A 26,685-nucleotide genomic window follows, 5' to 3' on the forward strand; every position below is an offset into this window, starting at 1 on the left:
ATGACCCTGTCGCCGGTTCACTGGTTGTCCTTCCCTTGGAGCACTTTTGGTAGGTACTAAGCTCTGCATACCAGGAACACCCCACAAGATGTGCCATTTTGGAGATGCTCAGACCCAGTCATCTAACCATCACAATGTGGTCCTTGTCAAAGTCGCTCAGATCCTTATGCTTGCCCATTTTTCCTGCTTCCAACACATCAACTTCAAGAACTGACTGTTCTCTTGCTGCCTAATCAATCCCACCCCCGAACAGGTGCCATTGTAATGAGAATGTTATCGACTTCACCTGTGAGTGGATTTTAATGTTATGGCTGACTGGTGTATGGGTCCCTCTGGGCCGAGGCCCTATTCAAGGCCGAGGTCACGGTATTTCACCATACGGACCGAACTTAAGCTGGTAAATAATATATATATTTTTTTCTTTACCAAATTCTAACAGAAAACGAGAGCGCCCGAAAGGGAAAACCGAGCCGAGCCGCTATTTTGAATCCTCATTCACAGCTGTAATGCAAATGGCTTCCTCCTCGGTATACAAGTGCACTTCCATGGCAGGAAAAAAACTACATTTTGCCGCCTATGTCGTCCCCTATTTATACAAATAGGAGTCATTCAGGATTCAGCCATGTTTTTGCTCGGCGTTAGCAAGTTAGAGGTTTTTAGCTTTCTCCTGAAATGTTTTCTTTTATTTCTTCTTCCTCAGGGTAGTAAAACTCACTTTCGCTGTGAAGACTGTCGTTATCGCTATCCATGCTGTAAAATTAATGCTATTCTCCTGAGAAATGCGAAAATAAATGTTGACAAAAAATTGCTACTATGTTTGTTGTTGTTGTGAACGAACGAGTCGCCAGACGTCCGTAACCGGGGTCCGTACCGTAGGATACGGACCCACTCGCCAGCCAATCAGAGCGCAGGATTTGATGGAAACCAGACTGTGAAAAAAATAATCAGTGTTAGTGACTTCACCTGTCAGCGTTTTTAATTTTATGGCTGATCGGTGTCTCATCTCATCTCATTATCTCTAGCCGCTTTATCCTTCTACAGGGTCGCAGGCAAGCTGGAGCCTATCCCAGCTGACTACGGGCGAAAGGCGGGGTACACCCTGGACAAGTCGCCAGGTCATCACAGGGCTGACACATAGACACGGACAACCATTCACACTCACATTCACACCTACGCTCAATTTAGAGTCACCAGTTAGCCTAACCTGCATGTCTTTGGACTGTGGGGGAAACCGGAGCACCCGGAGGAAACCCACGCGGACACGGGGAGAACATGCAAACTCCACACAGAAAGACCCTCACCGGCCCCGGGGCTCGAACCCAGGACCTTCTTGCTGTGAGGCGACAGCGCTAACCACTACACCACCGTGCTGCCGGCTGATCGGTGTATATAATTTATTTCCATGCTCTGTATTTGCATACAGTCCTGATTCCAAAAAAGTCGGGACGCTGTGTAAAACAAATAAAACTTGCAAATCCTTTTCAACCTCTATTCAATTGAAAACAGTACAAAGACATTTAAGGTTCAAACTGATCAACTTTTATCTTTTTTTTTTGTAAATATGCGCTCATTCTGGTTCATATACACTGGTGACCTGGTGCATTAAATGGAGACGGTGCTTTAAAATTTTTTCTTGTATAAACCCATTTTGATGATGTAACTCCTATCGAATGTATAGATTTTGTTTTTAAATCTACCTGCTTTGCCCCTGCCTCAGTAAATCCGGGGTTGAGTCTTTTATTTGCATCACAAACCTGAGGATTAAAACTTGCCTACAGAGTAAACTTTCCCTTTCTCTGCTCTGCCTGCCTTAAACAAATAATTCCTCATCACGATATCACTGTTAACCCTTTTTCACCATCTCTCGCACTGCACGTTTAACTGAGAATATTGCACGTTTCAGAAAAATCTAATCTAGGGTTAGATGAATTAGTGTTATTGTAATGATGAGAGGAACGTCCTGCTGATTTATTGTTGTGTCCTGGTTGTTGTTGTCCTAATTTTCTGCATTGCACTTGAACTGAACCTTAGCTTAAGCTAATTAACTGGCTGGACTTCAGTGACTTCAAATAATTAAAACATTTTCTGATTATTTAATAGCCATAAAAGGCAAATAAATATGGAATCAATTTTGTGCCAAAATGTTCATACAATACTTTTGAAATATCAAACAAAAACGACAAATCAAAATACAAAAAAAGAAAAAAAAAGTCAATTTTTTTAGACTGGCAAACAAATTATTCATGTAATCGTGCAAAATATCAGTCTGTTACTCTTCAGAAACCTTTTATTTTTGTTCCGTGTCTTTCTCAGTTTTGTTTGGCGTAATTTATTTTGGTTGCGATTCCAGCTTTCTCGTTTGCGCTCCCGGACTTTTTGCTCGCAGTTTTGGCACAAACTTCCCGTGTGGGTGGGCTGTCCAGGAATGCATTCCCATTGGCTAACTTGTGTTTGACTGACAGCTACGCTCAGCCATTCCCCCGGAGGCTGTTGCGGCCATTCCCTACTCGGATTCTGGCGGACTGTTTGACGAGTGACCGATCCATTGACGGTAAACAAGGATGGAGTGGACTTCAGTGGCGACTATGATATTGAATTAATTCAGCAAAGTGTAAATTCAATATCATAGTCGCCACTGAAGTCCACTCCATCCTTGTTTACCGTCAATGGATCGGTCACTCGTCAAACAGTCCGCCAGAATCCGAGTAGGAAATGGCCGCAACAGCCTCCGGGGGAATGGCTGAGCGTAGCTGTCAGTCAAACACAAGTTAGCCAATGGGAATGCATTCCTGGACAGCCCACCCACACGGGAAGTTTGTGCCAAAACTGCAAGCAAAAAGTCAGGGAGCGCAAACGAGAAAGCTGGAATCGCAACCAAAATAAATTACGGCAAACAAAACTGAGAAAGACGCGGAACAAAAATAAAAGGTTTCTGAAGAGTAATAGACTGATATTTTGCACGATTACACGAATAATTTGTTTGCCAGTCTAAAAAAATTGACTTTTTTTTGTTTTGTTGTATTTTGATTTGTCGTTTTTGTTTGATATTTCAAAAGTATTGTATGAACATTTTGGCACAAAATTGATTCCATAAATAAATGGGTGACTATGAATCAAAATAAAATAACGACATTTTTTCTGATCACACCTTTTATTTCGGAACAAAACAAGAATACACTTTACAGGCTAACTCTCAGGATTCATGTTTTACATGACCAACCCTAAATTGTTAAAGGAGAACTGAAGGCAAATTTTTATTTACTTTTTTATTATCAAAATTCTATTTCTCTCATTTTCTTAAATATCGGAACGCATTTCTGACAGCTATTTTGTCACTGCTAGAGCAAGTTATGAGTGTTTGAAATATGCTCTGTAATATATCAGTCCATACGTCAAAGCAATGGCCGTAAACCAGATTCGTTGAGACCTGTGCGAGACATCGTAGGACGGAAGTAAAACGTACAGCGGAAATCAAAGTGACCAACATCTGCCAACGTTGTCAAAAGACACGCGCGCCCTCTTTCGAATGCTGACGTTTTGTTTGTTTTGAGAGCAATCAGGAAAGGGCAGCACGGTGGTGTAGTGATTAGCACTGTTGCCTCAGAGCAAGAAGGTTCTGGGTTCGAGCCCAAAGACCGGTGAGGGCCTTTCTGTGTGGAGTTTACATGTTCTCCCCGTGTCCGCGTGGGTTTCCTCCGGGTGCTCCGGTTTCCTCCACAGTCCAAAGACATGCAGTTAAGTTAACATGGGGCGGCCTTGGGCTGAAGTGCCCTTGAGCGAGGTATTTAACCCCTGACTGCTCCCCGGGCGCTTTGGTGTGGCTTCCCACTGCTCTGGGTGTGTGCGCGTGTGTTCACTGCTTCCGATGGGTTAAATGCAGAGGATGAATTTCACTGTGCTTGAAATGTGCATGTGACAAATAAAGGTTTCTTCTTCTTCTCTTCTTTAATCTGCCAACGTTGTCAAAAGACGCGCACGCACTCTTTCGAATGCTGACATAATCAAGCCGGAAGTTTTGTTTGCTTTGATAGCAATCAGGAAAGTTTGAAAAAAGTAGGCAGTAACTGTGATTTAAACTCGTTTTTGTGCAACATTTCGTTTGGAAAACAGTTTTCAAAATGGCGGCGCTGACACGTCACGCTTCGAAGTCTCGCACAGATCGCGCGGATAAGCGACGTGGCCCAAACAAACGGCTAAAAAGCAAACAGGCCGATAAGTATAATATTTAATTGCAGTTAGTTGCCAATACGAGTCATGATATAAGGTTACTAAAACCCCAAAACCTAACTGAATAACACGTTAATTAAGAAATAAAGCAAGTTTAAAAATGACTTCAGTTCTCCTTTAAATGATGACCTCGAATAGCATCCATTGCAGCGTTTCAGTCACTACGTTTACATGCACATAGAGAGAATCGAATTTCTGCCGTTGCTCGACTGAAATCGAAGTTCAAAATGCCATGTATACACCTTAATTCGGCTGAAATTGAACCGAACTTGATTTCTCGGAATCGAGCTACACGACCTAGTTTATGCGATTTCTGCCGAGCTACTTTGTGCATGTATACCCTATCGAGCTAGTTGTCGAGCTACTTCCGGAAGTGACGAGTGATGAGACCACAAGCGGGAAACACAACAGCCTCGGTCGGCATGACAACAGTAGTAGCGAGCAGCAGAAGAGGTCAGGAGGAACAAACGAAGAAGAGAAAATGGCGATGTAGAGCTCTCTGAAGTGTGGGTGGGGCACAGAGGACGGCAGGACAAAGCTTCTGGTACTAATAGGCTTTTTATTGTCAGACTTTTCAGTTTAACAGCCTACTTTTATTCTTGAGAGAAAAACACACACACACACACACACACACACACACACACGCACGCGCGCGCTGTGTTCTAGTCCCGGGATGAGCTGTCCCCTCTGCTCTCCCTCTGCCTCCTTAAATAGGGCGCGGTTACTGGGAAGACACACAAACACAGGTTAATTACCGTCAGGTGTAGTGATTCTGCCACTCACCTTCCCTGGCTCCGCCCTCCTGTCACAGACCGGCGCTTGACCACGCCCCCACTGCCACAGGCAAGCAGAAACGTGCACTTCTGGAGCAATGAGGAGACGGAGTTCATGCTCATTCAGCTTAAGGAGTTGAATATATTAAAATTCATGGACGGGAGAAAAACGCGCAATGGAGAACACGGAACTGATAACTTTGTTTACACTCTTGAATAGCTCTTCTTCATGATGACAACCGGAAGTGTACCAACACGATGGGGCGTGTAGCGCCACCTGTGGCTCGGGTGCACAATGCACCTCACACAATAGCTCGATTTCATTGTGTGCATGTAGGATTGGATTTCTCTGGCACCCCTGCTGGGACCTTCAGCTCGATTACCGACAGCAGCTCGATTTGGATGTGCATGTAAACGTAGTCAGTGTAGACATGGTCATATGCCAGTTCAGTCGACATCCCTCAGCTCTAGAGTAATCACGTCATTATCTCAATTTGAAAATAATGTTTTTCTTTTTCAGAAGCTGACATAATTATTTCTGTTTGTAATTATTCAGCTCTGTAATGTTCCAGTCCCATGATTCTGCTGAGAATTGTGTTTGTTTGTTTTTTTCATTATGATGTGATGTGATCTCATTGCTGAGATAGGAGATGCTCATCCTGCCAGAGGTTTGGCTTGTGATGGTATTACATCACTCTCACTTCCTGTTGGAAAAGAGAGAGGGAAGCCCCTATTATCACTTAATATAGACACTCAGCTCATCAACCCCCATAACGACTCGAAAGCTCACTTTGGTACAATGATCTCGGGTTATATATCCTCTTCCCTCCAGCAGGAGTGGCGACTACAGCGAGCTTGACAGCGTTGGAAACAGTTTTTCAGCCGTTGTGTATGTGGGTGTTTTCGATGTTGGAAACGTTGCAAAATGTGTAAAAACCCAGCTCCGTGTTCATTTTGAGCGAGTGTGAAGGCGTACCTTTCTTGAACCTCATAAACTTAAACGAGCAGATCTCAAAGTTTGTCTTAAAGCTTTTTCACCCAACACTCTCAGAAAGTAAAGTACATTATGGTGCCTTTAGGGGTAAAATGGCTCGTCACTGAGGCAGTACTCTCTAAGCTGTACCCTTTATATACCGGTACTGCTTGGGAACATATTGCCCCTTTTCCACCAAAGCAGTTCCAGGGCTGGTTCGGGGCCAGTGCTTAGTTTGGAACCGGGTTTTCTGTTTCCACTGACAAAGAACTGGCTCTGGGGCCAGAAAAACTGGTTCCAGGCTAGCACCAACTCTCTGCTGGACCAGAGGAAAGAGCCGCTTACATCAGCGGGGGGGGCGGAGTTGTTAAGACCAACAACAATAACAAGACCGCAAAAGATCGCCATTTTTAAGCGACGAGAAGCAGCAGCTGTACAAACGCAAAGTCATCCATTATTATTGTAGTTGTTGTTGTTGTTGCTGCTGCTTCTTCCGTGTTGTTTTTGCTTCAATATTCGCGCCAAGGTTTATGAAAACGTAGCGACGTAACTGACGTATACAGCGACGTAACTGATGTATACAGCGACGTAACTGATGTATACAGCGACGTAACTGATGTATACAGCGACGTAACTGACGTATACAGCGACGTAATGACGTGGCTTCCCTTAGCACCGTGAGCTATGGAAAAGCAAACTGGTTCTCAGCTGGCTCACAAGTTGAACGAGTTGTGAACCCGAACCAGCACTGGAACTGATTTGGTGGAAAAGGGGTATATATGTACCTTTTTGGCCCTAAAAAGGTCCACACAGTTACCTTGAGGTCCAATAATGATCCCTAGGGGATATATAGTGTCGATCGTACCTTGGGGGACAGAAATGGACTCCTACTCTACCCCTGTTTCTGACAGTGAAGAAACCATTTAACTGGATAAAAAGATCTCCGTAGACGTTTATCTCATGAACATAAATTCTTTTAACCCCTTCGATGCCCTTGGACGAGTCACGTACAGTACAGGTACGTCATGAAATCTTTGACCGCTGGTGCCTTACGACGTACGCTACTCGTCATAAACACCTCCTCTTACTTCACAGTGGCACATATGAATTACAATCAATGCCTAAACCATTCTTCCGTCATAAGGCACAGCGGTAAAAGATTTCATGACGTACATGACTCGTCCAAGGGCATCGAAGGGGTTAAATAAGGTGTAGAACAATATTTTGGCTATGATTCTCCTTCCTGGGCTTTCTACTGATAGTATGTTCATATAATTTATGTTTCTAATTCTAAAATGTATATAACTTTAAATAATGGACTCCACTTAAAAACGAGATCTTTTATTAATTTGCGTCAAATCCCGCAGATGACTCTGTGACTGGGACTTTTACTTCTTGCCGCTGTGGGATGAAGTAGGACCGGAGGGAAGGAAGCAGAAATGGATAATGTGCAGAAAAACAGATTAAAACGCAATTCCGACAGAACTTCCCTTTCCTCTATTGAGCTCCTCTCATCAGTGTTCACCGGGGGAAATGTCGCCAGCTGCCATTCATCTAGCCTTATGTTTTGTTTTTCCTTTTCTCCTCCTTTCCCTCTCAACTTTCCTTGCACTTACATTCATTACTGCCCTGGCCTTTGTGTGGAGAGAGTCTGACTGAACTCTCTCTGGTGTTTTCTCCTGAGGCGTGAGAGCTTAAGGAACACCATGTGCTGCCTGCTCTCTCCCTGATACGTGTGTTAAAGGGCATATTCTGGACCAATTTCGTTTTTTTTTTTTTAATATGAAAGAATGTCCCTTTACACACTCATCCAGAAGGGTAATTTTGCACAAGGCCATCTGTCTACAGCAGAAAAAAATAAAATAAAACGCGTCTGGAAAAATCCCAAGGGAGTCTGGAGCCAGATTCGTGACGTCACCTGCGGAAGCGCCAGCAGGCTGTGCGAGCTTTGCACGGTTTCAGTGCACAGCCTGTGTAGACCAAGCGCTCCCATTTCCCTCTCATTGTCCGGTCTTTTGGGAAACGATGAGTACTAATCCCATCAAGATTGGTGTTGCTACACCCTCCTACGATACATCTGTTAACCATTTTAATAATTACGCCATAACATTGAAGAAATTTGCAGAAAACCACCAGGTCGTTTTCTCATAAACAAACCAGCGCTGACGTAGGATTCAGAGGGAGGCGTCCCGCACGCAACGTCACGAAAATCAATGTTTGCCGGGAAATCCAAACGGCAAGTTTTTTCAGAGGCAGACCAATTCAACTCAAATGGCTCGATTTCAACTGAATTTCTCTGGTATTGCGCAAGATAAAAAAATTGCACAAAATGTGACAGATATTTGACCAAAGTTTAATATAAAATAGGAGAATTACACTGATCTTGCTCCTGAATTTACCCGTGACATGCCCTTTAAGCCTTGAGTTAAAGTTTCCTGCAGGACAGACGCGGGTTTTTTTATTTTTTTGGGGGCAGGCGTCCTGTCTGTCTCCGCTCACTACTGCAGCATATGATCTCACTGAACTAACAGGAAATGGCCCCAGTTGCCATCTTTAACACTTTTTTTTTTTTTAATTTTCATCTTTTTGACACTTTCTAACCGGCATGTGTACGAGTGAGGGAAGGGAAAGGACTGTTTTGTCCCTGCAAGCTCAAATGAACCAAAAACTAATTTCTCCAAATGGCTTCAATACGAGTGAAAAAATGTTTCTCCTGAACCACTAGAAGAAGAAAAATGCGCATTTTTTTTTCCTTCCCCTGACATTTTCCTGTTGTTAAGATCTTTCATGGCAGGCGTACAATGTTAACAAGAGCGCACACTCTTTACTCTCACAGTTTAATATGATGCTGACACCTTATCATGCAGTGCTAATTCAGTTTTAGCTCGTTACTGACTTCAGCATCCTTGGGTCATTTTTATTTTTTTTTAAAGGGGATTTTCAACCCGGGGCGGCACGGTGGCGTAGTGGTTAGCGCTGTCGCCTCACAGCAAGAAGGTCCGGGTTCGAGCCCTGTGGCCGGCGAGGGCCTTTCTGTGTGGAGTTTGCATGTTCTCCCCGTGTCCGCGTGGATTTCCTCCGGGTGCTCCGGTTTCCCCCACAGTCCAAAGACATGCAGGTTAGGTTAACTGGTGACTCTAAATTGAGCGTAGGTGTGAATGTGAGTGTGAATGGTTGTCTGTGTCTATGTGTCAGCCCTGTGATGACCTGGCGACTTGTCCAGGGTGTACCCCGCCTTTCGCCCGTAGTCAGCTGGGATAGGCTCCAGCTTGCCTGCGACCCTGTAGAACAGGATAAAGCAGCTAGAGATGATGAGATGAGATGAGATATTTTCCACCAAGTAAACATGGCTTTGTTAAAGAGAACTTGCTTTTCATCGGATGTACAGCATCGTCATGTTCTGATTGTTTAAGAAAGAAAGAAAGTTTATTTTCTGGTTTCCCTGAGCCAGTTTGTTCAGCTCAAGAAGTACCTTTTTATTTAAAGGGAAGAGCCGAATTTCTTGTTTTCTGTGGCATGTGTGACTTTTTGGTTGAAGTTTCAGAGGTGCCGGATTTGCACTCGTGGGGTGATTATTTATTTATTTATTTATTTATTTAGACCCGTCTGGTAAGGAACAACGCGTACCTTTTTATTATTAAAGTCTTATTACTGTAGCAGATCACGATGGCTACATTTTCCCTTGTAGATGTTTGTGAATGACCGCTTGTTTGCATCTTGGATTGCTGCTTGACAGGCATGTTTGTACTGCAATAGCCTAATGCTAAGCTTAAGTATTGATCTTTTTTTTTTTTTTTTAAATCAAACAGAAACCGAACAATAAACTGTTTAACTCTTTACCCCTTAAAGCAGTTGCTACAGCCACCCTTGTATATGTATATACTGTTCACCCTTAGAACATATTTACCAGAAAACAAAGTCGTCAAATGTCGTCATTAAGGGATATACATGGGTTGTCGGGCAGCACGGTGGTGTAGTGGTTAGCGCTGTCGCCTCACAGCAAGAAGGTTCTGGGTTCGAACCCAGCAGCCGGCGAGGGCCTTTCTGTGTGGAGTTTGCATGTTCTCCCCGTGTCTGTGTGGGTTTCCTCTGGGTGCTCCGGTTTCCCCCACAGTCCAAAGACATGCGGTTAGGTTAATATGGGACGGCCTTGAGCGAGGCACCTGACTCCCAACTGCTCCCCGGGCGCTGTTAGCATGGCTGCCCACTGCTCTGGGTGTGTGTGTGTGTGTTCACTGCTTCAGATGGGTTAAATGCAGAGAGGAAATTTCACAAGTGTGTGATGAATAAAGTTGTGCTTTCTTTCAAGCAATGAGGGATGTTGCAGTGCCTCATGATACTTTCAGAAAAAAACATTTGACACGATTTGTTGCAATAATTATATTTAACGGTTATTCCACGAAATCGAGTCGTACATGAGCCAATCGGCGACAAGGCACGCAGCTCTGAGTTAACTATAAGCCGTGTATAACGAGATTGAGTGGAGTAACTGTTTTATTCTATCCACATTCACTGGAGTTTGAGAAATGGAGCATTTTTATTTTTTGCAAATTTGATAAATAAAAACTTTTATACAAAACGTCCGACAAAATCATTTTCCACTTAGGCGGACTTCTTAAAAACCTCTCGATGGCTGCACAGATTGGCTTGAGTGTTTTTTGGTGTGTGTGAGAATTTTTATTTATGCATTTATTTTATTTTATTTTTTTTCAAAAGTGCCGTCTTGCTGTCATGCCGAGGTATAGAATAGCTTTAGACAGTTATTTGATTCTTCCTTGGACATTTCAGTTCTGTAATTTTCAAGCTTCTTTTGAGCTTTTGGACCCGTCTTCAAAAAATTCAACGTATTTTAATGTTTGAAGAATGTAAACAAGCCGGCGAAATGACAGGAGCAATTTGTGAAAAATGCTGTCATGATAATTCTTGAAAAAAAAAAAGGATACGTTCTTACCATCAAATACTTTTATTCCATAGTTTGTTGTTTTTTGGGGTTTTGTTTTCGAGTCGAGTTTTTATTTCGTCCTCGGTCGGCTCAGCAACGCGCTCGGCCATTTTGTTTTTCTCGACTGATAGTATTATCCTAGTGGTGGAGTAGCCAATCAGAGCGCACGATTGCTCATGTGATGTGATGTTTCTAGTAAGACTAAGCTGCCTACAGTAGCTGTATTTCTAACTGTAATGTGCTTATGGCTGTTATCACCCACAGCCCATGTCTGTCGCTCAGCTTAGCTACTCTGTGGTAACCATGAGTCAGATTTCTTTTTTTGGTAGCATTTGCTTGTATTTTATCCATATCCAAAAATGATCGTTTACTTCTTCATATATTCAGGCTTTCGTTTAAACCGGGGAACAGGGGCACTGCGCCCTCTTACTCTCGGCGTGCGCCCTCTTACCGAAATGCCGATTGAACCCCAAGTCACACTTAGGCCGTGCACTTATATGCTACTGCACAACATGCAAACTTTCTCAAAACGATCTTTTCTCCGTCAAAACATCCCAGCAACACCACGTGACAATGTGTCTGATCATCAAATACGTTATAATTACTCCAAAAATATTCCAGTCATAGTAGATACACCGCCAGGCGGTGCAAAAACAATCCGAATTGGCTTTTTCCAGACTGAGGCGCCGTGGTGTTTACTTGTCGCGGCTGGTCTCGCGAGATTTGACATGGGTTACATTCAAGGTCAGCTGACTTGTAGAGCGAGATTTCTCGAGACCGAATGACCTTTCACCCACCGGCGCGGGAGCTTTTGACAGAAGTAGTTCGCGAGTTGTTTTTGTTGACAGTTGGGCATTTAAAGATGTCATCCCGCGGCACGAAACGGAAGAAAGCCAAAGACTATCCGGGGCGGAAGAAGATTACTTCTTTCTTTTTCAATGTTGACAGACAATTTGTTACAATTTCCCTGTCAGATAGCCTCAGAATGTCCCATTGTAGCCTCAATTTTTCAAAGGCTTTGCACGTCGGAGGGGGGGACGGAAAACCGGCACCATCCCCCCCCCCTCGCCATGGTGAGCGCCCTCATACTAAATTTTTCTAGAAAAAACCCTGATATTTGTGCAAAACTACTCTTCTGACTTGTCACAATGCACGTAGAATGGAGCTGAATGATTTGGTGAGGCACGTAATTCGGGAACAGATTAGCTGGTTCCCATGAGGTGTTGTTTTTTTTTTTTTTTCCGCCTCCTCAACATGCATACATGTCACTTTCCGATTTTGGACGTGTGTGTGTCTTACTGCGGGTTTTTCTTGGATTTGTTTTGTCTGTGTTACAATGTGGAGAGCTGAATGTCGACAGCAGCGTTTGTCAGGAATAGACTCGAATCCATTATCCACTCAAACATCAGCGTTTCACTGTGGGAACCGTATTGATCTCTGGCTCTATAATTATTCTACTTACACACCATCTAACGCACATTGTCCTCCTTCTGCCTCTTGCTCTGTCTCCCTCACACACACACACACACACACACACACTGTGTAGCTCTTTGCTTTCAGTCTAGCTTCATTCTCCTTTCCTTTTTTCCCCTTTAATTGCTTCTTTTTCCTCTCTTATCTCCCTCTTATTCTCCTCCACACATGCCCGATCCTCCCTTCAACTCGAGTGCCTTTGTCCTTCTCTTTTACGGCTTCTCATAACGACCCTCAGACTGTCTGTCTGAATCCCTGTAGCCCGGGAAGATTCAGCCATCGATTTCTTTCCCCTCTCTTCTGTTTCAAATCCTCCAGAGTCTCCTTCTATCTTCCAGCCACCGCCATCTCTTCCGAGTCAAGGTTGCTGTCGGAGTCATCACTGGACCAACTCACCGTGTTACCATCAGACCTGATTATGCATGTTGGATTATGTAACCAACACTGTGTGTTCATACAGGTGTTCAGTAATTACACCATATTCGAGTTATGTACAAGATGCAGTGAGACATTACAAGACTGCATAAGGTACAAATAGTGGGACAGGTGTAGGACAAAATCCTTACATTGCATGGCATTTAGCAGACGATTTTATCCAGGGCGACGTACGACGAGTGCAGAAGTCAGGTACACAAAGGGCTGAACTTCTCAGCAAGAAATCCTAATACTCAAACAGCCAAGGAAACCAACCAACCATACAGAACTCAAAACGGCTAACCCCAGGCTAGACCGTACACAACCCGGGTCGGTCTAGACCGAAACGCAGTTACACAGTAGGCAGGGAAGACGGGGGAGAGGTGAGTCTTCAGTCTGCGCTTGGAGGCGGTCAGGGAGTCGGCAGTTCTGACCCCAGTGGGAAGGTCATTCCACCAAAATAATAACTAGAAAAGGGCATTTCCTGGAGAAAATGCACGTGATTTGCTGTTAACTAGAAATGAAACGACTGAAGGCCTCTGCATGCTCTTGCGACAAGGCTTTCGCAGACAGCTTTTCGCAGACAGTTGTAATTTATCGTTGAGCAGGGAGTAATAGGCGTGCGCGATGTTATTCACCGCCACAACGCAAGGGGGCGCGAAGTCGCGAAATCGCTAGGAGTAGTTGGTGGGTGTGGTTAGTGGAGTGTTTATCCTCCGGTTACTTATAATGACTAGAACTGGACAGCGCTCGAAACTAACGGTGTCCCGATGTCCCGGGGACCATAAAAAATGTCATCGGGACACAAAATTATCATATCTGGGACAATCCCGGGACAATGGAAAAAAAATAGATCTAGAAAAAAAGTTCTACATTAAAGGTGCAGTACAAGATTTTGGAATAACGGTTCCCGCAAGCCATATTTTGAAAAGAAACACTCCCACCCCCCGCGTCTCCACCCCTCCTCCCCCTTATAAAGCCTGAGAAAGTCCGGCTTTATAATGGGTGTCTATTGCGTTACACACTAGTGGAGCTCGTTAAGTTAGAGTGTAGAGAGCTTGGAAAAATAGCTCAAACTTTCTCATTTAAACTGTGTTTTCAGCCCCAATTTTCACTCCACACACACAATTTTCTCAAAAGTAGTCGCCACACTTGTCCTGATTCACACAATGTGTCTACCTGAGCGATAGGATTTACTGTTTTTGAATGAGAAGCCTGAAAGTAACGAGAGCACAGCCGCGCAGCCTCATAGACTCTCATTATAAACGTGGCAGAAAAGTCACTCGTTTTTAACTCGCTCTAGTGACCTCATTTTTTACACTACAGACAAAAAAAATTACATCCGTGTGTTCAGGAGAGCCTTGTGGCGCTCACTGTGAAAGAATTTTGTGAATATCTCCTTCCGTTTTCGTGTAAATCCCCGTTGTTTGGAAGGAGCGCACTGAGAGAATCCTGCGCTCTGTGTGACACTCTGCTCGCTCTCACACACACAGAAGGGACGGGCTAGTCGCGGGCTTCAGTCTGATTGACGTGTCAGTATCCAATCATTTTGAGGTGGTACCTCGATATGATTGGATGGCGTTTTTCCTTTATTTTACACTGTAGACTGGATTAAAATATTTCGTTTTTTGGGTCAAACCTTCTATTGTACTGCTTGCAACATGGGTGTGCATTTCATCCATTGATGGTATGGCTGATGGCTTTCAAAACATCTCTGAATGGGGCAACAGGTATATTACATAAAAATGGATAACGGTAATGGTGAAAATGATAAGTTGGCCTTATAAGTGCCAACAGATATTCAAGGTATAAGTAGATGAAATGAACATAAAAGGGGTCTTATTTTCAGCTAAAGTGTACTGCAGATGTAGTGAGTTGAAACATTTTCTGAATGAGCTAGTTGGCCCCTTTTAAATAAACGGGTATCTATTCATACAGTGAGATCGCCAAAGTTTAATAAACTGAAAATGCAATAACTAATTTTGAAGTAGATGATGTATTGGACATGTGTCACTTGTGTTTTGTGACTTATTGTAAAAATGATATAAAGGGTTCAAAATCGCATAGTTACAAATATAATAGAAACTTCATATGATAATATTAACCACTGGTTATTTCAGAGAGGAAAAAAATGGGGACACTATTGCTTCCATTCGGGACAATACAACACAGAATTCGGGACCACTGGGGGACACAAAGAAAAAAAGTTAATTTCGAGCCCTGGAACTGGAGTCGTATAGATGTACGTGCTTCCTCACTTCCTCGATCAACTGCTCTTCGTGCTGCTCCATCTTCGCTCGTGTTTTTAAAAATGGCGGTCGTGAAAACAAAACAAACCAGGAAAGTAGGGAAGCGGAAGTGCGTGTACAGCGGATGTAGAGTGGATCAATCAGAGCCCTCTTGTCTGCGACGCTGTCTGCGAGGCTGTCTGCAGTGGTCACAATTTTTGGGAGGTGCACGCAGAGCGTCTGCGAAGGGGGGGGCTATGCAGACGCCATTTGCGACGCCATCTGCGAGGACTGGGTTGTCAGCATAAATTGGCCTTGAGAAAGGAAGGGTGAAGGAGTAACAAAAGTTGAAGGAGGAGTAAAATCACTGGATTGCTATGGAAAGATGGCAGAATCAACAAGAGCAACTGTGAGCGACTGCTCATTTACGTCTCCCCCGCTCTCGCTTATATCAGAACGCAAGCAGTCGAAGGAATCGGACACTTGTTATGAACGTTGACTTCAACAAATAATGAACCCTGAAACCAGTAAGTAAAGAGTCGTGTCTCTCCCCAGGGATTTCAAACAGCATCCTGGTAAACCGTCATTTTGAAAAAGCATTTTGCTTCTTGAAATAGCGTCAAAATCCACCCTATATGTTTCGTAAATACATTCAGTCGGTAAACAGGAAGTCGATGTGCGACAGACCTGAAAACGGTATACACGGTATAGAACCCCAAGCTGAAGTTTGGTACTAATAAGTATCAAGTAGTTGTGATTTTTGTAGTTGCTGAAAAAAGTGTTAGGAAAATTTTTGTAAATTCACCCGATATGTTTCTTAAGCCTCGGTCACAACCGGACGTACGATTTTTTTGGCTGTGCGATTTTTGGCGTTTCCCAAATCGCTGCGTTTTTTTTGTTCGTGGAGAATAGACGCACGTTGGCCGTAAGTTTGTCTTGCAACCTGAAAAAAACGTAAGCGCCCGTAGAGTTTGTTTGACATGACAAAGAACCTCTGCGGCCAGTCTGCGGCTCGAAAATCAGCACGTCACACGCGCGCCCTCCGTGCGTTTCTTGCGTTTTTTGCACGTAGACCGGCCGTAGGAGCACGTACGGCCGGTTGTGACCGAGGCTTTAAATACATTTCAGTCTGTAAACAGGAAGTCGATGTGCGACAGACCTGAAAACGGTATGCATGGTATAGAACCCCAAGCTGAAGTTTGGTACCAAGTGGCTTTGATTTGTGGTTGCTGAGAAAAAAGGGTGTTTTGGACAGATGGACAGACAGACGGAGGTAAACCACTGTGTAAATATATACATATATATATGGGGCGGCACAGTGGTGTAGTGGTTAGCGCTGTCGCCTCACAGCAAGAAGGTCCGGGTTCGAGCCCCGTGGCCGGCGAGGGCCTTTCTGTGCGGAGTTTGCATGTTCTCCCCGTGTCCGCGTGGGTTTCCTCTGGGTGCTCCGGTTTCCCCCACAGTCCAAAGACATGCAGGTTAGGTTAACTGGTGACTCTAAATTGAGCGTAGGTGTGAATGTGAGTGTGAATGGTTGTCTGTGTCTATGTGTCAGCCCTGTGATGACCTGGCGATTTGTCCAGGGTGTACCCCGCCTTTCGCCCGTAGTCAGCTGGGATAGGCTCCAGCTTGCCTGTGACCCTGTAGAACAGGATAAAGCAGCTAGAGATGATGAGATGATATATATATATATATATATATATATATATATATATATATATATATATATCCCCCCTTCTTTGGAGCAGGGGTATAATAATGAATGAAGCGTGAGATACGAGTGTTGTTAGTATTAAAAACAGCTAGATACTGTATTTTGCAGTTGAATCCATATACCAAGTTTCATAATTCTCGACCTTAAAAGATGTCGGAGAAGTAAGATCAGTGGTTTCTAATGGGAGGATGAAGGGATGAAAAAGAAAGAGGAGCGGAGGAAAAAGTTCTGGTGTATTTATGGTAAGGTACGACAAGCAACTTCGGTGGTGCTAGTTTTTAATCTGTCGGCGCAATTAGGCCTTGAAAAATGAATCGGGGAGGGAAAATATTCATTCAGTCTTTTATTTTAAACCTGTTCTCTTCAAGTAGTCATTTAATTATTTGTGTACTACTAATGATCTAATAATTCCCGTAATCGTGGCTGTAGCATCGCTCCAGCGTTCTGTTTAAAACAGAATATGCAAGCTGTAGGTTGGCGTCAGTACGGTGTTGAATTCGAGGGTAAACTTTGTTTGTGTGTTGTTTTTTTTCACTGTAAGATGTCTGTAGTACAGACGATTGGATGGCATTTGTTCACTGAATGGCTTAAACTTCAAACCGCTTCCTGCCATCGAACGTGAATTCTGAAGCGGTTTTACGCCGTAGTGAAGTCTATCTTAGAGACCATCACAAACCTACTTTACAAACAGATGATGTCGTGAGTGGTCTGGTTGCAATATGACTCCAATTATGACAGCATTTCCTATAAATTGCGTTGCTTTGATGAGCTGTGGTTTCAAGATTTAGTCATATGGTTAAAAGAAAGAAAGCAAGAAACCCAAGGTATAGCTTGGCTAAAGATTGCCATTAAGAAATAAGTACAGTCGTGTGCAGGTAAAGGGGTTTCAGTGACTGGGGTTTTCCGTGGCTGCTCTTCACAAATCCCCGTGTTTTATTGTCCTATTTACCATCACGTATATAAAATGAATAAAACCAGCATAATTAGAATGTACAGTTCTAAAGAATATTTATTTAATTGGTATTATGAAATAAATTACAGTACGTTTTATATTACAGGCGTTTAGCAGCAACTCTTATCCAAAGCAACGTACTGCATACCCAGAGCAGCCTGGAGAACAGTAGGGGGTTAGGTGCCTTGCTCAAGGGCACTTCAGCCATTTCTGCTGGACCATCCTTTTGGTCCCAGAGCAGCTTCTCTAACCATTAGGCCATGGCTTTTCCTCCAGATCTTGCTGGTAAACTTGATGAAACTGGTTAATTTTCATGGCTTGTTTTCCTCAAGTCTGCATGTTATTTGAGGAAAACAAGCCATGACAATTAATCAGTTTCATCAAGTTTACCAGCAAGATCTGGAGGAATACACATGTGCATCAGTGAGAATGGGGATGAGAGTGTAGTGAAGATGCGAGGAGTAGACGTAAAGAAAGTTGGTGAATTCAAGTACCTGGGGTGAACTGTGCAGGAAAATGGGGGCTGCGATAGTGAGGTGAGAAAGAGAGTGCAGGCAGGGTGGAGCAGTTGGAGAAGGATTTCGGGAGTCATTTGTGATTAGAAAGTCCCAGCAAAAGTGAAAGGTAAGATGTATAAGACAGTAGTGAGACCAGCTGTGACGTCTGGATTGGAGACCGTACCCTTAACGAAGAGACAGGAGGCGAAGTTGAGGATGTTGAGGTTGGACAGGATAAGGAACGAGCACATCAGAGGGACAGCACATGTGGAGAGCTTGGGAATTAAGCTAAGAGAGATGAGACTGAGATGGTACGGGCACATCCTGAGAAGAGATGCAGAGCATGTTGGAAGGAGAATGTTGAGGATGGAGCTGCCAGGTAAACGAAAAAGAGGAGATACACGGATGTGGTGAGACAGGACATGAAAGTGGCAGGTGTGGTAGAGAAGGATGCATAAGACAGGGAGCAACGGAGACGAAAGATCCGCTGTGGCGACCCCTAATCGGAAGCAGCCAAAAGAAGAAGTAGTAGTTTTCCTCAAGTCTGCAGATTCATTCCGATTCCTGTTCTTGGCCGACAGGATTGGAGCTCAGTGTGGTCTTGAGCTATTGCAGCCCATCTGTTTCAAGGTTGTCAAATCAAATCAAATCAAGTTTATTTGTACAGCGCTTTTAACAATAAACATTGTCGCAAAGCAGCTTTACAGAATTTGAGCGACTTCAAACATGAGCTAATTTTATCCCTAATCTATCCCCAATGAGCAAGCCTGTGGCGACGGTGGCAAGGAAAAACTCCCTCAGACGACATGAGGAAGAAACCTCGAGAGGAACCAGACTCAAAAGGGAACCCATCCTCATTTGGGCAACAACAGACAGCCTGACTATAATATTAACAGTTTTAACAGGTATAACCCTCAACTATCCTCATGGGGCCGTCCTTCACAGGAGCGGTGCGATAAAACTCCCACCAGACACAGGGCACCAGGATGGATCAAGCAGGTCTGAGGGGCAGAAGAGGCCAGCATCTCAATCCCAGGATCAACATATAACTCACAGGGACAGATTGGGGGGGGGAGAGAGAGAGAAAGAAAACACAGGTTGTGTTTTCAGAGATGCTTTTCTCCTCACAATGGTTGTAAAGAGCGGTTGGTTGGATCACCGTAGCTTTCCTGTCAGCTCAAACCATTCTCCTCCAGCTTCTCTCAACAAGGCTCGCTGGATGTTTTTCGTTTCACCATTCTGTGAAACTCTAGAGACTGTTGTGCATGAAACGCCAATGATTCTGAAGTTCTCAAAGTCACCGAGCTCAGCTTTTCCCCCATTCTGGCGTATGATGTGAACATTACCTGAAATGCTCGAGCTGTTTCTGCGTGATTTAATGCACTGTGCTGCTACCACGTTTGGTTGATTTTTAGATAATAACTGGTGGCTCTAAATCGACCGTAGGTGTGAATGTGAGTGTGAATGGTTGTCTGTGTCTATGTGTCAGCCCTGTGATGACCTGGCGACTTGTCCAGGGTGTACCCCGCCTTTCGCCCGTAGTCAGCTGGGATAGGCTCCAGCTCGCCTGCGACCCTGTAGAACAGGATAAAGCGGCTAGAGATAACGAGATGAGATGAGATGAGATGAGAACTCGACTGAGCAGTGGTTCCTATTAAAGTGGCCACTGCGCATATTACAGTTGCAGTATTATGTTGTCAGATTTTCCAGCCCGAGTGTCCAAATCAGATTTGTTCCGACTTTAGAAATAAATTACTATGCCTGGAAAAGGGAAAAAAAAAGATGGCTTGAATCCAACTGGGAAGAAAAAAAAGTCAGATTTCATTAGTCTTTCGCTCTTCACGCAGGAGAAAATGTTTCCTTCTCAAATCGGATATGTCAAAAACAAAAAAAAAATTGGATTCTTCTTTAGACTCTCAACATCTGAGCTTCTCCGCGTAGGAGAGGTCACAAATCTTTCCGTATGTCAGGATCCCACGTCATATTCCGGGACCACATGACTGATATGAGTAGAAATACAAAGCAAAGTACCGGACCTATTGAGATGTGAGGTTTGGCACGATGCGCTCGGCTCGCTGAGTGGATGGTCGCTTGGCAGTGCTGCTGTCTGTGGAAGAGTAATGAGAGGATTGAGCAGTCAGAGCCACCTGTTAGTGTTTGTACACAGTCACATGATCAAACCGTCCAAAGGTCACCATAACAGCTGTAGCGTGTGTGTGTGTGTGTGTGTGTGTGTGTTTGCTAGTCACAATGAGGATTGTTTGAGTATGAGTCTCCGTCACCATGGTCTGTGGAAAAAAAAAAAAATTGTACTGTGTGCAAATGTGCACAGTACAAGTGGTTTCTCATGCGTTTTGCACACAATTGCAAATTGTTTGTTTATTTTGTGGTTTAGGTATCAGTTTTAAGTATCTGACATGTTTTCTGTCTCCTGTCCTCTCTTTACAGGAAGTTCGGGGAGCGCCCTCAACCACAGCGCCTGACGAGGTAAAGCAAACCAACACCACCCGATATCTCTCTCTCTCTCTCTCTCTCTCTCTCACACACAAACACAAGCACACCCCGAGAAAGCAGTGTGTCTAATATGCGTACTGTGTTTTTTTTTTTTTTTTAAGCTTTCGCAAAAGTGCATGCACTTGCACTCAGAAAGGACGAATAACCTGCGAAGCATTACAGGTCTGCATGAGGCGTGATGCCTCGAGGTGTCCCGCGCAGTGCAACTGACTTGTTTTTGTGGTGCGCGCATCCTTACGAAGTGCGACTCATGGATCAGTGGCTAGTTATGATTACGGCGTCCGTGTCGCGGTGATGTCGTCGCTGTATACGGCTAGTCTGAAAATAAAAGTGCTTTTGGCCGAAGGCCCGTATTTAGCCAGCGCAGCACACGCTTCTTTTCTTTTCGGTCTTTTTCAGAGAGGAAATGAGAGGTTAAGCAAGAACCATTTTCAGAGGCTCATCATTATAAATTCAGTTAAGAGTTCACTTCTTGGTCTTGTTTGGCGTCTGGACTGGAGTGAAGCGAGTGTCATGGAAAATTCATTCTGCTTTACGTTGGCGCTGAAGCCTGTCACGGGGACGCTGAGCATGAGGCGGGAATACCGTACACCCTGGACTAGATCAGTCCGTTATAGCAGGGGTTCTCAACCTTTTTCTAATTTACACTACCGTTCAAAAGTTTGGGGTCACTTTGAAATGTCCTTATTTGTGAAAGAAAAGCACTGTTCTTTTCAATAAAGATCACTTTAAACTAATCAGAAATCCACTCTATACATTGCTAATGTGGTAAATGACTATTCTAGCTGCAAATGTGTGGTTTTTGGTGCAATATCTCCATAGGTGTATAGAGGCCCATTTCCAGCAACTCTCACTCCAGTGTTCTAATGGTACAATGTGTTTGCTCATTGCCTCAGAAGGCTAATGGAGGATTAGAAAACCCTTGTACAATCATGTTAGCACAGCTGAAAACAGTTGAGCTCTTTAGAGAAGCTATAAAACTGACCTTCCTTTGAGCAGATTGAGTTTCTGGAGCATCACATTTGTGGGGTCGATTAAATGCTCAAAATGGCCAGGAAAATGTCTCGACTATATTTTCTATTAATTTTACAACTTATGGTGGGAAATAAAAGTGTGACTTTTCATGGAAAACACAAAATTGTCTGGGTGACCCCAAACTTTTGAACGGTAGCGTAAAGGCCAGTTTATGCTGACAACCCAGTCCTCGCAGACGGCGTCGCAGATAGCATCTGCGTAGCCCCCCCCCCACCTTCGCAGACGCTCTGCGTGCACCTCCCAAAAATTGTGACCACCGCAGACAGCCTCGCAGACAAGAGGGCTCTGATTGGTCCACTCTACATCCGCTGTACACGCACTTCCGCTTCCCTACTTTCCCGGTTTGTTTTGTTTTCACGACCGCCATTTTTAAAAACACGAGCGAAGATGGAGCAGCACGAAGAGCGGTTGATTGAGGAAGTGAGGAAGTACGTACATCTATACGACTCCAGTTCTAGTCATTATAAGTAACCGGAGGATAAACACTCCATTAACCACTCCCACCAAGTACTCCTAGCGATTTCGCGACTTCGCACCCCCTTGCGTTGTGGCGGTGAATAACATCGCGCACGCCTATTACTCCCTGCTCAACGATAAATTACAACTGTCTGCGAAAAGCTATCTGCGAAAGCCTTGTCGCAAGAGCATGCAGAGGCCCTGAGACCCACCTATTCATACTTGTAACGAGTCAGGGCCCGTTAAAAACATCCCCAATTATTTTGGCTCATCTATTCTATTAGAATCTAATAATCTACTGTAAAGTGTATTAATGGGATGCAACGTCACTCCCTGTTACCGATGGGAGCCCAGGAATTAAATAAATGCAATAAAAGCACTGTTTGTAATTGTAGGTATTAGGGTGCATCAGTTGCCCCCTAAAAATGAAAAGTTCCTCCGATCATGATGCATTTTTGTTTTTATTTTCCTTTTGGTAAGAAAACACACTGGGTGAAATATTTTTGACAAAATTCAAAAGTTTAATGGTGGCACCAGGAGCTCAAAGTTATGGAAAAAGCTGCTATTTTATGGCAAAATTTCGATCACTTTTCATGAAACATTATGGCACCTTATAGAATATACCAAATATCTTAGATACACATTTTTAGTACATATTCTAAATATATTATCAAGCACAGTTTGAGTTTTAGCTGTTCATTGAATCATTGTTCAGCTGCTTTTAAACAATACAAATGTATTATGAATCACATTAATGCTTCTCAATCCCTTGCAAAGGTTCTTAACATTAAAGGTTCTGGCTCACAAGAAATCAATAAATGGAGTCCAACATTGTGATTCAAACCTTACGCGAAAACATAAAATAAGCGTTTTTTGGCAAAAAATGAACCTCATGGTGCGACCATTAGACTTTTGAATATGGTCAAAAAATTTTACAGGACATCTTTATTGGTGAAAAGGAACACCCAAACAAAAATGCATCAGATTTTATGAAAGCAAGGGCAACTGATGCACCCTACTAGGTATTGTATTTAAAACTGTATGGATGTACCAGAAGCCAAACCGTGCATGCAGGGTGTTCTCAGTCAAAAGGGATTAATGATCCAAAAGTGGAGTCTGGTCTATTAACACAAGAACTTAGTGCCATGTTTGTGTTCAGCAAATGAGCAAGTTATTAAAACCAAGAAGTCCACTCAAAAGAAGTGGATATAGAAACCACTCAATGGGATTCGATCCTTACATGCTAACAAAGGAGGATTTTCCCTATGAAAGAAAAATTTACTCGCTAAATTTGACATTAGTAGAATAAAGTTTGATCCTATTGTAGCCGGAACTAAATACAAAGACAGTAGTTATGCATACTATTAATTAACTTAATGTGAAGATAATTAACAGATAATCAACAGATTTAAGGTTTTCTTAAGTGTGTATAGTTTTAGTCTTTTGTATTTGTAATTATTTGTATCTGTACATGCACGACCCCACCAGCTCTGCCAATCAACTTATCGTGTTTAAATAAAGTTATTCATTCATTCATTCATTCATTATGAGTTGGAAAGTTATCCATCCGTTGAGTTCCCCGACATTTCAAACTCCCTGGTGCTGCAGACATCGTTTTACACGGACACACACAGATGGAAACCTGGAAGAGCATGGAGGCGAACAACTTTTTATATGTGGCTGGGTTAAAGCTCTGGGGATCAGGACACTACAAGATAAATCCTGTATCATCTTTGCCCGGGTAAATAGGAGTTTCTGGGCTTTTTGTACACGTCTTTGCGATGGTTGCTAGGACGTTACAAGTTTTAGTATTGGGTATACACAAATGACAGCTGCTCGATTCTCAATCCTCCCTGCTCTTCTCTTCCAGCAAGCATCACAGATCCGTATAATTTACCCACAAACACATTTATTTATTCGGCCTGCTGCGCTCTCTGTGTGTGTGTGTGTGTGTGTGTGTGTGTGTGTGTGTGTGTGCGTGCGTGTGTGCGTGCGCGCGCATATGCGCGGGTTAAATGTTGAGAAGGAAAGTGACAAAATACAACCCCGATTCCAAAAAAGTTGGGACAAAGTACAAATTGTAAATAAAAACGGAATGCAATAATTTACAAATCTCAAAAACTGATATTATATTCACAATAGAACATAGACAACATATCAAATGTCGAAAGTGAGACATTTTGAAATTTCATGCCAAATATTGGCTCATTTGAAATTTCATGACAGCAACACATCTCAAAAAAATTGGGACAGGGGCAATAAGAGGCTGGAAAAGTTAAAGATACAAAAAGGAACAGCTGGAGGACCAAATTGCAACTCATTAGGTCAATTGGCAATAGGTCATTAACATGACTGGGTATAAAAAGAGCATCTTGGAGTGGCAGCGGCTCTCAGAAGTAAAGATGGGAAGAGGATCACCAATCCCCCTAATTCTGCGCCGACAAATAGTGGAGCAATATCAGAAAGGAGTTCGACAGTGTAAAATTGCAAAGAGTTTGAACATATCATCATCTACAGTGCATAATATCATCAAAAGATTCAGAGAATCTGGAAGAATCTCTGTGCGTAAGGGTCAAGGCCGGAAAACCATACCGGGTGCCCGTGATCTTCGGGCCCTTAGACGGCACTGCATCACATACAGGCATGCTTCTGTATTGGAAATCACAAAATGGGCTCAGGAATATTTCCAGAGAACATTATCTGTGAACACAATTCACCGTGCCATCCGCCGTTGCCAGCTAAAACTCTATAGTTCAAAGAAGAAGCCGTATCTAAACATGATCCAGAAGCGCAGACGTCTTCTCTGGGCCAAGGCTCATTTAAAATGGACTGTGGCAAAGTGGAAAACTGTTCTGTGGTCAGACGAATCAAAATTTGAAGTTCTTTATGGAAATCAGGGACGCCGTGTCATTCGGACTAAAGAGGAGAAGGACGACCCAAGTTGTTATCAGCGCTCAGTTCAGAAGCCTGCATCTCTGATGGTATGGGGTTGCATTAGTGCGTGTGGCATGGGCAGCTTACACATCTGGAAAGACACCATCAATGCTGAAAGGTATATCCAGGTTCTAGAGCAACATATGCTCCCATCCAGATGACGTCTCTTTCAGGGAAGACCTTGCATTTTCCAACATGACAATGCCAAACCACGTACTGCATCAATTACAGCATCATGGCTGCGTAGAAGAAGGGTCCGGGTACTGAACTGGCCAGCCTGCAGTCCAGATCTTTCACCCATAGAAAACATTTGGCGCGTCATAAAACGGAAGATACGACAAAAAAGACCCAAGACAGTTGAGCAACTAGAATCCTACATTAGACAAGAATGGGTTAACATTCCTATCCCTAAACTTGAGCAACTTGTCTCCTCAGTCCCCAGACGTTTACAGACTGTTGTAAAGAGAAAAGGGGATGTCTCACAGTGGGGAAACATGGCCTTGTCCCAACTTTTTTGAGATGTGTTGTTGTCATGAAATTTAAAATCACCTAATTTTTCTCTTTAAATGATACATTTTCTCAGTTTAAACATTTGATATGTCATCTATGTTCTATTCTGAATAAAATATGGAATTTTGAAACTTCCACATCATTGCATTCCGTTTTTATTTACAGTTTGTACTTTGTCCCAACTTTTTTGGAATCGGGGTTGTAACAGCTTGTTCTTCTTAATTTACTCACAAACACATTTATTTATTCAGCATGCTCTCTCTCTCTCTGTATGCGCTGGTTAAATGTAGAGGAGGAAAGTGACAAAATAACAGCTTGTTGTTCTTAATTTACCCACAAATGTATTTATTTCACTTTTAAAAGTGTTTGGCAAATCAGCTACCGGATTTGGGACACTACGACATCCTGAACTATTTACTGTTTGGCTTCAAACTTGGAAAAAAATTCACAGCCCACTCGATGTGGTTGAGAAACACTACATTCTAGGATACCATGCACACACACACATTCACACCTTGGGGTAATTCCGAGCAGCCAATCCACCTACTGATATGTTTTTGGGAGGAGACGAGAAAGCAGAGAACCCAGAAGAAACCCACACAGACACTGAGAGAACAGGTGAAACTCCACACAGGCAGTAAAGGAGTTTAGGGTCGAATTTTATCGATTCTGATTCCGCTTATTGGTTCTTTGATTTGAAAATGATTTAAAAAAAAGAGGTCAAATGTTTACATAGCAAAACATAACTTTTGACCATTTACCACAGTCCATTTTTCACACTGTTGTGACTTGAACCATGCATGCTAGCTCGTATCTAAACAAATGGTCACAATGTTGCATTAATGCGTGACGTAGTCATATACACGGGTCCTGACAGATAGCTGCATCCGTCCTTGTAGATGTTTAGCCTTTGTCTACATTTGAATGGAAATTTGAATTTTGTTTTGGTTACCTGGCACTCGTCATTTTTGAATTCGGTTCAAATTTGGAACCGAGTTTCAGTTCCCAACCCTAGTGATGTGGCAACTCGACCCACTGCACGA

The 26,685-nt window shown here is 43.3% G+C and overlaps 1 protein-coding gene across 3 annotated transcripts in view; it reads left to right on the forward strand.

The window, feature by feature from the left end:
- rbpjb (recombination signal binding protein for immunoglobulin kappa J region b) overlaps positions 1-26,685 on the forward strand; it is a 153,598-nt gene that overhangs the window by 58,028 nt on the left and 68,885 nt on the right. For all 3 annotated transcript variants that reach the window (XM_060915767.1, XM_060915669.1, XM_060915713.1), the window contains exon 2: positions 20,642-20,680. Coding sequence is in view for 2 of the 3 variants with exons in the window: in XM_060915669.1 (XP_060771652.1) it covers positions 20,642-20,680 (39 nt within the window). In the remaining variant the exon portion in view is untranslated. The remainder of the gene's footprint in view (positions 1-20,641; positions 20,681-26,685) is intronic.

This window comes from Neoarius graeffei, chromosome 1 (assembly GCF_027579695.1).
Source record: "Neoarius graeffei isolate fNeoGra1 chromosome 1, fNeoGra1.pri, whole genome shotgun sequence".
In the NCBI taxonomy this organism is placed as follows: Eukaryota; Metazoa; Chordata; class Actinopteri; order Siluriformes; family Ariidae; genus Neoarius; species Neoarius graeffei.